Source organism: Drosophila mojavensis, unplaced genomic scaffold (genome assembly GCF_018153725.1).
Source record: "Drosophila mojavensis isolate 15081-1352.22 unplaced genomic scaffold, ASM1815372v1 contig_80, whole genome shotgun sequence".
NCBI lineage: Eukaryota > Metazoa > Arthropoda > Insecta > Diptera > Drosophilidae > Drosophila > Drosophila mojavensis.
This window is the reverse complement of record NW_025318906.1, coordinates 10203246-10216105: the sequence shown is the minus strand read 5'-3', so window position 1 is coordinate 10216105 and position 12860 is coordinate 10203246. Positions and strand designations below refer to the sequence as shown.

The following is a 12860-nucleotide window of genomic DNA, read 5'->3' as shown; positions in this document are numbered from 1 at the left end:
ATTAGTGAATGCCAAAAGTGTTATAATAAAAATATTTTAATTTACCATTGAAATGTATTTAAGTTCGCATATTAAATTATTAAAATATGTAAAAATTATGGAATGCATGTACTTATGCGTATTTAAGTTTTAAGCAAACATCTGCCTGCCTAGTTCGTTGAAGCGAGCTTTTACTGTATTATTTTAAATAAAAAGACTAGAACTAAGCTAAAAGTAGAAACTATTCAAATGAACAATAAAAATTAAATTGACCATAAAACTTTTATCAATGCTGTCAGAGAGATGAATGCATAAATATAATGGATATATATATATGCCAGATCTGTAGGTTGCTGCAGTAAGCCATGTGGTTGCTGTTGTTAAACATTTCGCCTTTGCTTGCTCTGCGCTGCCCCAAGTCAAATCCTGCTCCTTTGCAGTTTCATCTGGTGCGGCAATGCCAACGCGCTGCTACGACGGACGCACTTGCTCTTGAGAGCACAGGTACTCTGGAAGAATGCATGGCGCTGGCACGTGAGCTGCGTGGCTTGGCCTTAAACTTTGCACCGGGTGGACCTGGGCGACGCAAAAATTATTTTGAGACACAGCCTAGAGATTCGACAAGCAGGAGGCGGCAAAAGGATGCGCGGAATCGTTTGAGTGTTTTCGAGCAGCCCGCAGAGTACTTCAACTGTCATGTTCTGGCGTGTCCGCAAAATACGAGCTTTGCGGGCATGACAAACGATAGTCGCTTCGACTACTACAGCTTATACGGCAGGCCCACAGGTGAATGGGCCAGCGATTACAATAAATCTAAAATCTAATCATTGGTTTCCCGTAGCGCTGCACAACATTAGCTGCATTGAACAAGTGGGTCTGTTTGTCTTCTATACCCAGCCCGCAAACTATTTGAATGCCTCCACCAGTTGCAGCAATGCCAGCGAGTTTAGTGGAAGCCTAGCCCATGTGGCCTCCGAGGCGCGCACCTATGGACTATCTCAGTGGCTGGTGAATTATAATAGACAGCGCGTGGGCGAGAAACCAGAGCCAGGCATCTTTCTGGCCTATGTGGACTTGCAATTTAATATCAGCAAGTCCCTGCAGCCGCTCGACTATCGCAATGCGCAGCAAGAGAGCCTGCTGTGCTTTCTATATCGCGCCTGGCATGTGGGTCATCCGCGTATAGGGTAAGTGAGACTGTCTTGAAATACATAGATGCATGAATAGTAGTCAGGCATCCATTATAGCGGCAGCCAAGCCAATGCTAGCTGCGTGGCTCTGACACCAAACAGCACTTGGCAAACGTTGTGCTGTGATCGTGAGCTGCCCTTCATCTGCGAGATTTTTACGCCTCCGAAAGACAATACAACCAGGCAGTTGGACACGGGAGCAAATGCAGCGGATGGGTGTTACTGACAAAGCGAGAAATTGAGTCTAAAATGAAAGTTATTTAATTATTGAATTAAATTTTAGAAAGTAGTAAACGCCTAGATTCCTTTGTCTGGCCTCAGCCAAATTTTATGGTGCTAGTTCTAGCTATGCTTTATATGAGTTTGAAACAAAAATTAGTTTAATATCAATCAAGTAGATTTGTGATTTACAACTAATTTCGATTGAGGATCGATTTGAAAACTATAAATCATTTTGATAAATGAACACTTGGTTTGCAGTTTAACCAGTTTCACAAACCGAGCCTTCCAACGAGACACTGGTTCACATCGATGAACACAATTAAAAACAATATATTAATTATGGTTTACCACTGCTCGAAAATGAAGTTTACGGTTATTTGATGCAGCACAGTTATTCGCAGAATTTTTTTTATTAGAATCAGCCGTGTTCAAAACATCAATTGTATTGTATTGTGTTGTGGTTGTGTTCGAACTCTCTTCACTTTACTGAATGGCAACAATAAATGAAAAAAGTTTTAATAACAAAGTGTACACTGAAGAGCTTAAACGAGATGTACCGTTTAGTGGTACTTGTAGTTCCTGTGGTGCTTCAACTTGGGGTAGTTGATGATATAGAAGAACGCCATGCTGGCGACGGTCAACTGGAAGAAGGGTGCAATGCCAGCACGCTTCGGGAACACATACTTGTGCTGCCAACGCCACCAGGCACGGCTGACAGCGCCAGCGATGGCTGATGGACTCTTGTTGCGACGTCCAAACCAGGCGCCCAACTCGCCCAATTTCACTTGGCCGAAAGGCACATCAGCTGTGATTGTAAAAAGAAATAAAAAACCATTACATAAAATGGAAGAAAAAAGTATGGTATAAGCCGCAATGTCGGGCGGCAGAAAATTACGTAATTTCGCGAATTGGCTTACCTTTGCCATAGTAGCGTGCTGGATCGTAAGGTCCATGCGTCTTTGGGTTATACTCAGCTGGATAGTCACCAAAAGCCATCTCGCTAAGTTACGTGTGTGATAAAAATATATAATTTGCCAATGAGATTATATTTTCCAGCCTGCTACTTACTTTGCTCGATACTTGAGTATGAGTACGACAATGTATCGATAGGAATCAGAGCACACTAAGTGCACAGTGATGTACCTATAAATATCGATAGTATCGGTACCCCGATGTTGCATGCTGCCACTCTCGCTGCACTTAATCGCGGTGGCAACGCCGTTGCGAAGTATATACAGAAATCAAATAAGAATTTTTTGCAAATCGGAAACGCGCTTAAATAACAATAATAACAACAATAAAATCAATACATAAACAATAAAAATTCCAAATCGTAATGAAACTGGAGGAGCTCTTGACAAAGGGTGCACCGTCGCCGCAAGAAGACGACGACGACGATGAAAAGGCGGAGTCGAAAACAAAAGCTACAAATGCCTCTGATGAGGGGGTGGAGAATGCTGAAGATGCTGCCGAGGAGTCTGCTGAAAAAGAAAGCGCAACGGGCAAGAAAAAAGGCACACGCAAAAAACGTTCGCTTAATTGGGAAGAGGCAGAGCGCGGCCTCCTATTAGAAGTGATCAAAACAAAAGTCGCATACGTTGAGAATCGGAGCGTTGATGCAAAAAGCATCAAGGCCAAGAGACTGGCCTGGTCGCAAATAACCAAACAGTAAGTGTAGATAGAATTATATTTACGCATTTCAATCAATTAATTATGCATTTCCACAGATTCAATGCGCTGAACTTTCGCCATCGACTGCTCGAACAGATCCAAGTGCAATGGCGCAGCATGAAGAATTCGGCGAAGCGTGAACATCAGCAAAAGCAACCCAAGTCGGAGGCGCTAGAGGGCATGCGCATGATAGAGTTTATGGAGGAGCTACAAAAGGATCCGGTGTCGTCGCGCAGTCAAACGCGCAGTGGCACCAACGGTGCGCTCAAAAAAGAGCTACTCGAACTGGACGAGGATGAGGATATGCCGCTGGCCGCATTGCCGAATTCCACAAATGCCAGCGAGGATACGCTACAGACATCAACCATGGCCATACCCTCACCACCGCCCTCCACCGCTGGCGGCGACTCGCAGCAGGAGAGCGCATCTAATCCACTGCAATCGGCGTCCAATCAACGACGCAAACGGGTCAAAGCCAAAGGGTTGCTAAACTTAAAAGAGGACCCAGACACAGGCAACGGTGCAGCAACACAGGACAATGACAACGAGAAGACTTCACCAATACGCAAAAGACGACAGCGCAAGGTGAGTAGATTCAGTACACATATATAAATTAGTTCGTATTTAATATACTTTCTCTCTCCCATTCACAGCACTCACAAGCTCAATCATTGCTCTCCGAGGATGAGCTGCCTGCGGCCAGCGGCACTGCAGTTGGCTCGCAATATACACCAATAGCAGCTGCGGCTGCAGCAGCGACGTCGTCCAATGAGGGCGCCATGAGCTGCCTGGACATGGAGGAGAAATACAAACAACAGCTGTTTAAGCTACTGAAACAGGCGCGCCTAGCCGAGATTGACTATGCACGACGTGAGCATGAGCAGAAGCTACGCTTCGAGCAAATGGAGCAGGAACTCAAGCTGTCGTACTATCGCCAGGAGCAGGACCTCAAGTTGCGGCATATGCGCGAGGAGCACGATATACGATTGCGTCAACAGCGGCGTGAGCATGAGGCGCGACTCTCTGTTTACAATCTCAATAGCAACGCCCACAATGGCAATGGCGAGGTGGAGCCGCAGCAACAGCCACAGCAGCTGGCGGAACAGCCACCACCACCACTACCCGTGCCCCATGGCATGCGCTGCAATGCGAAAACGGACTATAATAATGTGCATCTGGAGAGTGGAACGAATCAGCCACAGCCGCAGGCATCGACATCGTCAAGCAGCAGCAGCACGGAAGCAGCGCTGGCGCTCAATGCCAATTCCTTGACTTACAACTAGTAGTTGCACACACACACACACACACACACTACGAGCACACACACTCACAAATAATACGCATTGCCAGCATTTAGTGGGCGACAAGTGGAACTAGCTTGAAATGCGTTTAGCAAAATGTAGCCGACTCTCCGAAGAAGAAAAACTGTCTCAAAAGACAAACTCAGACTAATCCATGAATATATATAGATATATAGAAATATGAATACGTATTCATATGCGAATATACTCTCGTTGCCACAGACATGACTCGAATGGACTGTTCTCTTCGTTTTTCCGATTTGATTTGACAGACAACCAAACCTAGCAACCAACAAGAAACAAACATTTGCATTTCTTTTGATATTAGTATTATTATTATTATTATTATTATGTATTATGAATATGAATTTCACAAGCGGTTGTGTCGCAACAAACACGCAAAATACTCAAACTCGATGAATCAATTAAGCAAATTTCAGCATAAGTTTTTACCACATTCTCGCATGGCAGTAATCCCACATCCGATCCCAGTCAGTATTCTATTTTTGCCACTGTATTAGAACCTCTCTTTGAGACCCATCAAGCAGCTATGTTAAGTTTATAATTTCATATTAATTATAATATATGTATGTGTATACACATATGTATTTTTTTTTTTAATTTTATATATAAATACTTATACGATAATTGTACATCTATGTAGTTGTATTTTGTATGTTGTTTGTGTGCATACATTTAATATATATAAAAATATATATATATAAACTTTTTATATAGCTGTCGTGTACTCGATTAAGATTACATTTTTTGTAAGCTAAACACGATTGTCTTTTAAGGTACATTGCTAAGGTATACTCCCCCTACACACACAGACACACTAATACACACGCTCGTATATGTACCCTGTTGTACACTTTGTGTTGTATAGCGCTGTAATACCCTGTAACTTTGCTTTAGCTTACTACTAAATGACATTAATTCAAGCAAAGGACAATTAAACAATTAGTTAAAGAAAATACATAAAACAATAGATGTGTTTCAATTGTAATTTAAGGTGGAATATGGTATCTTAATTAACTTTATACTAAACCGATAAAGACAAACCAAGTAAGCTTTGGGCATTCCAAACTATGCCTACAATTACGATAAAACCTATGGCTCAGTAGGAAGTAGATCGTCAGTATACGAGTGCCGAATACTATTTGTATTTTTATACTTTTGTACACATTCCGAAAACACATTCAGCGAAAAGTAATACGTTAACCAGACAAAATGAAGGATCTTGATCTGACACTGGATTGTATGGAAAATGCGCGCTTTAACTTCATCTATGGCAGTATAGTCACCCATGTGGAGTCTCCGTTCTCAGAAACTGAGTTGCTGTGCCTCGCGATGATCTATCATAAGTTTGTACTCTCGAATGGACCAAAAGCCAAATATATGACGCACAGGCAATTGGGGAATTTCATAATGCAAATGTTTCGGGTTACCGACACTGACATTAATGGTCGTGTTGTGGCTGTTGTTAGCGACGATCCAGAATGTACAGATCCAAAATTCTCACAGGATCGTCATTGTACACTGCCATCGTTTGTGAAAATGTTTACCACCTATTTCGCAAGCGATCTTGAGGAGCGCATGATATTTGTCTATAGCGTTTGTATAACAGTTCTTATAAATCCGTATTCTACTTAACTTTTTCTATATTCGTTTCCAGATTTATGATGAGAATCGTCTTGGCTATTTGAATCGTGAGCATGTGATGCGGTTCGTTGAGAAATTCTTTGTCGGGGAAGATGAGGATGAGCAGATTGAAATGCGCACGGTAAGTCAATGATATAATATAAATGACTACTGTATATTTATTTATACTGCTTGCAGGACATGCTGGAATTGATATTTATCAAATTTGATCTCGATAAGGATTTGCAAATATCCTTTGACGAATATGCCGAAATAGTACGCAAGCAGCCAGTGCTTCTCGAATTCCTGGGCACCGTCTTCCCGTCGAAGGTCCAATTGAATACTGTTGCCCTTTGTGTCAATTTATACTGAATTTTACATAAGAAAAATTTTTTCATTTTATTGAAAGTGTTCCATATAGTGCATTAAAAATGAAATAAAATTGTAAGTTTAATAATCTGAAAATATAATTTTTATAGCTATAGCTTTAGTGGTGACATATGCATAATTTTTAGTGGTAAATATAGTATGTAAATTTAAGTATTATAAGATGAAAGTTTAGATTAATAGTTTCAAATGGACTACAATTGGCTTATCTCTTAGAACAAGAAATAAAAATTCTATGATTTTTTTATACGCTTGAAATCTATGCAGGCATGCACATGCAGTCTACGGTTTATACCCGTTGCCATCAGCTAAGAGAAAGAATAAAAGTTTAATTTTCTTTTGTGTATTGCCACTAAATTTGATCAAAAAAATTGCTCTCAAGTTTTGCACTGCGTGAAGCGAAAATGCGTGGGAAGAGTATAACAGCTTGATAGATCTATGAGCAGAAGCAGAGAACTTGAGCATATAATAGATTTGAGCGAAAACTTCATATATGCATATGTATATGCCCACCCGCATAAATCCCTACACACATACATAAGTATGCACATAATTCAGAACTAACGGCTGATCACCGCCATAATCGAAGGGTATTTGTTGTTAAGCACTCTCGTTTGGAGCATTCTCGTTTATATGTTGCGTTCTGCATTTCTCCAATCCGCTTTGGCGCCCCATTGTCGAAAACTGAGTTGGATTTTTGCATTACAAATGATATGGCTAGCGTGACCGTCCGTCTGTCCATCCGTTCGTACGTTTCTATAACGCACATGAAACACAAAGTTGAAACAAAACAGAGAAGAAATGAAAACAGAATTCCATTTTTTTTTTTCTTTTCTTTTGCGACTTTGCAGCAATTCTTCCTGTCCGCTCGCCATGGCTCGACTTCAGTTTGCACGGCTCAGTCGTAGGCGAAGGTTGGAACTAGTGCAGAGCGGCAATTCCACAAGGAAATTTGAATAATAGTGGAACTAGTGCAGCGCCACAGCCAAGAGCAGAACGAACTGTAAAATAAACAATAAGAACCGCAAGTTCAACTGTTGTAAAGCGAAGCGCGCAAGAAGAGACATAAGAAAGAAATCAAATAATTAAAAAAATACAAAAATACAATGCTGCTGTTCTATGCAAAATATGCATTTCTCTTCTGGCTGCTCATAGACGACAATCAGGGCGATTTGATACTCATGCGTGAGCTCTCCAAGGAGGAGCTGCTGCTGAATGTGACCGCCTGCACCAAGCGCTGCCTGCTCACAATACCAAATAAGGTGACACCAATTGAGCGTAACTCAAGATCATGCTCTATAAATCTTTCTCTCTCTCTCTCTCTCTCTCTCTCCCTCTTTCGTTCTCTTTCGCAGAATTTTTCAAGCTGTTACGGTTACTGTAGTGAAAATGGAACGGATCTAATGCCCGCAACTCCGCACAAAATACAGGAGAACTTCTCCTTGAATCTCGTTTGCCGCACAGAGTCGGAGCTCTCATTTCGCATCAAGTGGGTGCAGCATGCACGCGATAATGCCACACAGGCTATGCCAGATGCCATGTTTATCATTCGGTTTGACAGAATTTTCGACGACGTTAATCTTGAATCGACTTTCTATGTGGTAGGTAGAGCGTTTCGAGCCACCCACTTACCAATATCTATGTATAATCTTGAATCTCTTTCAGTCCGATGATAGTTTCTTTACCTTAAGGGATCTGGAAGCAATTGCCGCGCATAATATTACAGCGCTGGCTGTGCACGCCGATGGCGCCTATTCGTTTATAGCCATCCAGGAGAGCTATCAGACACTGAAGCGCGGCTACCAGCCGAGCAAGATGGGCAACGTTCGGCTGAAAGAATTCGAAGAGCAGCCCGGCGATAGGCAGCACATTGCAGCAAAAGTGGAATGGCAGCCATCCGCAGGTAAGTCTTATACAGAAGTCTTATACAATTGAAATGATCTTATATTCGATATCTGTGATTGCAGAGCGCAATTGTTACTTTGATATGATCTACTTCTCGAAGGACAGTCAAATTATGGACGCGCCCACGCCCATCGAGTTTCGTGACGTAAATATTCTGACGTTTATATTTTGCTTATGCTCAAACCTTAACCGTCTTTCACTTTTACAGCCTCGCAGCCTCTACAGCTATACGATACCCAATTTGAAATTTGGCGAGCAGTTCATGGTGGGCATTCGCACGGTTAATATCATGAACATGCTGGAGAGCTCACTGCAATGGCTGGTACTCCACGTGCCCAGCTGCCTGGATTGGTTCCACTACAACTATACCCTATGTCGTAAGTTGAAATGATCTGTATAGTTGAAAGCAGTCTAAAAAACCGTTAAAGAAGGCCAAATTCCTTAGATGAATGATCTACTGTGTAAAATATGTTTATCGGGATATATTCGTTTTAAACGGGTGTCTTTTATTAATGCTTCTTCCTCTCTTACAGCTCCACTGAAGCCCGTCAATGTTAGCGTGCAACAATCCCATTTCGACCAGGATATATTGACACTGAATATTAGTTGGGCTCGGCCACGACAATTGCCGGATAACTACACGCTGTACATATTCGATCTGCACGTGAATAGCAATCACATGAAGTATATAGTGGATGGTAGTGCTAATCATTATTATATACCAAATATCACTATACTTGGTGCCAGTTTTGAGGTGCATTTGGTGGCCTACACAGAGGGCGGACGGAATGCCACAGTACTGCCCGTAGATAAGATTGATTTGCAGTTCTGGATGCTGGGTACGTTTCGTTAACAATTATAAATGAGTTATGCATGTTTGTATAATTTCTATTATTTTCCAGAAAGCACGCAGATTAACTTCATGGTGCTATTTATTGTAACGCTGTGTTTGATACTTGGCCTGTGTTGGCTGTCGCTGCGTAGGCAAAAGCAACGACAAGAGTGTCAGAAGCTGGAGACGAAGGAGCTGAAGGCAGCTCCAAATCAGTCAAGCGACTTTCACTTGTCCTTGGTCAACAACAACAGTAGCAGGCTGTTAGCCACGCTCGCTGCCGAGGATAACTTTGAACTGGATGATGAGCTGGAGGTGGACCCGCATGCTGTGCTGCTGCAGGATGTACTAGGCGAGGGCGCGTTTGGCCTAGTGCGTCGTGGTGTCTACAAACAGCGTCAGGTGGCTGTGAAGCTGCTCAAAGGTAAGAAAAATAGCCTAAGAAACCAAACTGTTTATTTAATGATTCTGTTTCTAGATCACCCCAATGAGGAAGATGTGCAGGCATTCAAGTGCGAAATCGAAATGTTACGCGCCGTGGGCAGGCATCCGAATATTGTGGGAATTGTTGGTTACTCGACCAGGTGCAGCAATCGCATGATGCTGCTTACCGAATATTGCGGCCTGGGCAGCCTTCAGAATTATTTGCGGCAAGCAACTACCTTGATTTCCCTCATAGAAACTGTCTAATGCATTTATTTCACAGTGACGAATGGAAATTCCAGCAGGAGCGCAGCGCACGGAAAATGCATGTCAAGCTCAATCTAGTCCAGCAGAAGCATCACTCAATGCGTTCTGGGCATCTCTTGTATAACGATACACGTATTGAGGATATAAATCGATCCATGTTGTCCACCCTGGAAGAGGAATCCGAGACGGATCTCTCAAGGAACAGCAGTCGCCAAGATACCAGCTTCAAATGGAACAAGGGAACACTTGCTGCCGACAACAAATCCTATGGACTGCACGGCATTGAGAATATTGAGGCGAATGCAGGACCAGCAGTTGCTGCTGTGGCAACTCTGAAGAACCTATTGAAGCGCAGTCAAAAGGAGAAGCAGTCAGAGAAAAACACCTGCTGCACGGCTAGCTTTGAAAATCAGGAGTACTTCAATACACCAGCCGTTGAACAAGAATTGGAAAGGCAACCACTGAAATATGCCGATCTCTTGGATATTGCGCAACAGGTGGCTGTGGGCATGGTAAGGGCATAGATAGAGCCAGAAAATGTATAGGATGATAATGACTTCTATCCACAGGACTTTTTGGCACAGAATAAAATTGTGCATCGAGATTTGGCTGCACGAAACGTGCTCATCTCCATGGATCTAACCATCAAAATAGCAGACTTTGGGCAAGCATATATTATATATAGATTATGGCATACATATTAATTAAACTTAATTTTTATTATCAGTCTGAGTCGTGATGTCTACCATGAGAATGTTTATCGTAAATCTGGAGGCAGTGGCAAGCTGCCCATCAAGTGGTTGGCCTTGGAGTCGCTGACCCATCAGGTGTACACCAGCCAGAGCGATGTGTAAGAATGTGATCTATGTCTGCTAAACAGAATTTATATATTTGTATTTACTTTCTGCTTTCAGTTGGTCTTTTGGGGTGCTGCTGTATGAGATTACCACACTGGGCGGCATGCCATATCCTTCCATCTCGCCCAGAGATTTGCTGCAGCTGCTGCGTCAGGGACAGCGCATGAAACAGCCCGAAGGCTGCACAGATGAAGTGTACGTAGCTGCAGAGTAGATAAATAAAACATATATATCAAAGATAATTGTCTTTACAGATTTGCTCTAATGACAAGCTGCTGGTGTTCTATACCGGGAAATCGACCCACATTTGCCCAACTCAAACAGCAGCTCGATGCGATGATCCTGGCCAGCAATGAGCAGCCAATGCGGCTACAGAAGCAGCTAAAGCGACAGCTAACTCAAACTGACAATCCACATAGGCATGTGCTATATAGTATAGTTAATAGTCTCTAGCTAAATCTAAATCGAATTCCAAATCTCATTTCAATTCACAGCAAAGTGGAGCAACTGCCGCAACATGATGAACCCTATTTGCAACCTTGTGCTTAAATATGACTTTAGTCTTTGTTTTTATTTTAATTTGATTTTTGTTGTCTCCATTCAAAATGTTTTACCTTGTGCAATACATTTTCAACAAAGATTCTAAGGAAAACATATGCTGACTATATGTACAACACATGATAAGCTCTCTGAGCATAGAGCATATTGTAATTGTTAAACTATGAAAACTCTATCTAGAAAAGAGAAAATTTATATATAACTGAAAGAAACTTAAGTTATAATCTTCCAGTTCTTATAAAGCACGACTTAAATGACATTTAACTTCCTCTGCAAATAAAATAGTTATTTTTAGCATAGTTTACTTTAATAATAGAGCTTCCACTTCTGGTAAACTTATCCATTTTATGCTACTTGGAGCCATCAGTCAGAATTTGTTTCCTTTGGTAGCTTGGTAGCTTTCGAATTTTGATGATCAGAAAATTCGAAAGGGCCGTGTAGAAAACGTTTTTAACTTTTGCCAAATTGTACCTAGAACTAAATTGGGTTTATTTTTGATTTGAATAACATAGCTAGGAAATGTGCCAACACTGCTGCCGCATGGAATGGACCCCATGCGAACCAATACCCTATGCCTGTCCCCTCTGTCCGGTGCGCCAGCTGTCCGATTGCTGCAATGGATCCAGCAACGGGAATTGTCGATTAAAGTATCCGTCGTCCCATAACAAGTCCTTGTTGAAGCACTCCGATTTATGCAAAGACATATCGGAGCTATATTCGTATGTGGTTTCGGCTAAGCGTAACAAAATGAGGCGGACCAAACGCCGGCGCATTCCCAGATGGAACGAACCCAATAAGAGTGTCATTCCAGCGGCATTCGTTGACCCCGAGCAACAGAAACCACGGGAAGAGGATACCTGGACGTGGAAGTCTCGCTTTCCCGTATCTGCGAAGGTGTTGCCTGTTAAACCGCGAGTGGCTGTACTCCCCTCCAAATGGGACAGGACTGCTGATCAACTGCCCCAGAGCTAGTTCTTTTATAGTATACCCTGCACATCTACACACCCATATGCAATCGCAATTTAAACAAACAACACTTTCGCAAGTATGAGTATGTAGTATATCCATCGAAGAACGGAGGTGCCACACCTATTGCTCTTTTCTTAGTTGTGTTATTAAAAATCAAAATATATTTTGAATGGCAACACCACAAAACTGAATTGTTTTATAGCTCAATCAAAAATTCTTGTAGAAGGACAGTTTGGTTGAAGATAAACGTATATAGTACTTTTAATAATCTTTAAATGAAATTTGCTTCTGTTTCCTTTTAACCACAAAACTGTATTTGATCATTTTATAGACATAAATCGATTTTAGATTATACAACTATTTAACCCCCAAAATTTTAAAAAGTTTTTATACATTAAGATAATAATAATTGTAGTTGACTTAGATACCAATATGACTACAAAAATACACGATGTTTATGAATATTTCAGTGTATATGATTCGTATAAGACTTGTATAAGAGTGAGAAGCGATTGCTTCAGCAGAAAATATATTTACAATTGACCATTTACATAAGGAACAATTAAGGAAAACTAGTTTGTGACAAAGCAGGATATGGAAATTATAAAATTTAAATTTAAATAATAATGAATACAATTTTTAAATCAAAAGGGAA

At 41.6% G+C, this 12860-nt stretch overlaps 5 protein-coding genes across 5 annotated transcripts; 4 read left to right on the top strand and 1 right to left on the bottom strand.

Annotated features, from left to right (window-relative positions):
* The first annotated feature begins 22 nt into the window (after positions 1–22).
* On the top strand, positions 23–1917 carry LOC6579353. Its single transcript, XM_002005213.4, has 3 exons — positions 23–765; positions 821–1166; positions 1227–1917. The coding sequence occupies exons 1-3, from the start codon at positions 345–347 to the stop codon at positions 1393–1395; spliced, it is 936 nt and encodes a 311-aa protein (XP_002005249.1). The 5' UTR covers positions 23–344; the 3' UTR covers positions 1396–1917.
* On the bottom strand, positions 1768–2543 carry LOC6579352 (putative ATP synthase subunit f, mitochondrial). The gene is made up of 3 exons (XM_015163627.3): positions 2460–2543; positions 2309–2391; positions 1768–2196 (listed from the first exon to the last, which is right to left on the bottom strand). Exons 2-3 carry the CDS (start codon positions 2385–2387, stop codon positions 1952–1954), a joined length of 324 nt encoding a protein of 107 aa, XP_015019113.2. The 5' UTR covers positions 2388–2391; positions 2460–2543; the 3' UTR covers positions 1768–1951.
* A 41-nt stretch (positions 2544–2584) lies between these two features.
* LOC6579351 lies at positions 2585–5352 on the top strand. The gene is made up of 3 exons (XM_002005211.4): positions 2585–3059; positions 3119–3647; positions 3716–5352. The coding sequence occupies exons 1-3, from the start codon at positions 2728–2730 to the stop codon at positions 4343–4345; spliced, it is 1491 nt and encodes a 496-aa protein (XP_002005247.1). The 5' UTR covers positions 2585–2727; the 3' UTR covers positions 4346–5352.
* A 123-nt stretch (positions 5353–5475) lies between these two features.
* Positions 5476–6464, top strand: LOC6579350. The gene is made up of 3 exons (XM_002005210.4): positions 5476–5980; positions 6042–6149; positions 6206–6464. Exons 1-3 carry the CDS (start codon positions 5597–5599, stop codon positions 6377–6379), a joined length of 666 nt encoding a protein of 221 aa, XP_002005246.1. The 5' UTR covers positions 5476–5596; the 3' UTR covers positions 6380–6464.
* Positions 6465–7267: 803 nt separating this feature from the next.
* Positions 7268–12391, top strand: LOC6579347 (tyrosine-protein kinase receptor torso). Its single transcript, XM_002005207.4, has 14 exons — positions 7268–7656; positions 7750–7995; positions 8060–8297; positions 8362–8444; positions 8508–8676; positions 8833–9138; positions 9202–9555; positions 9610–9781; positions 9838–10333; positions 10391–10485; positions 10549–10671; positions 10736–10873; positions 10933–11097; positions 11173–12391. The coding sequence occupies exons 1-14, from the start codon at positions 7501–7503 to the stop codon at positions 11225–11227; spliced, it is 2796 nt and encodes a 931-aa protein (XP_002005243.2). The 5' UTR covers positions 7268–7500; the 3' UTR covers positions 11228–12391.
* The last annotated feature ends 469 nt before the right edge of the window (positions 12392–12860 follow it).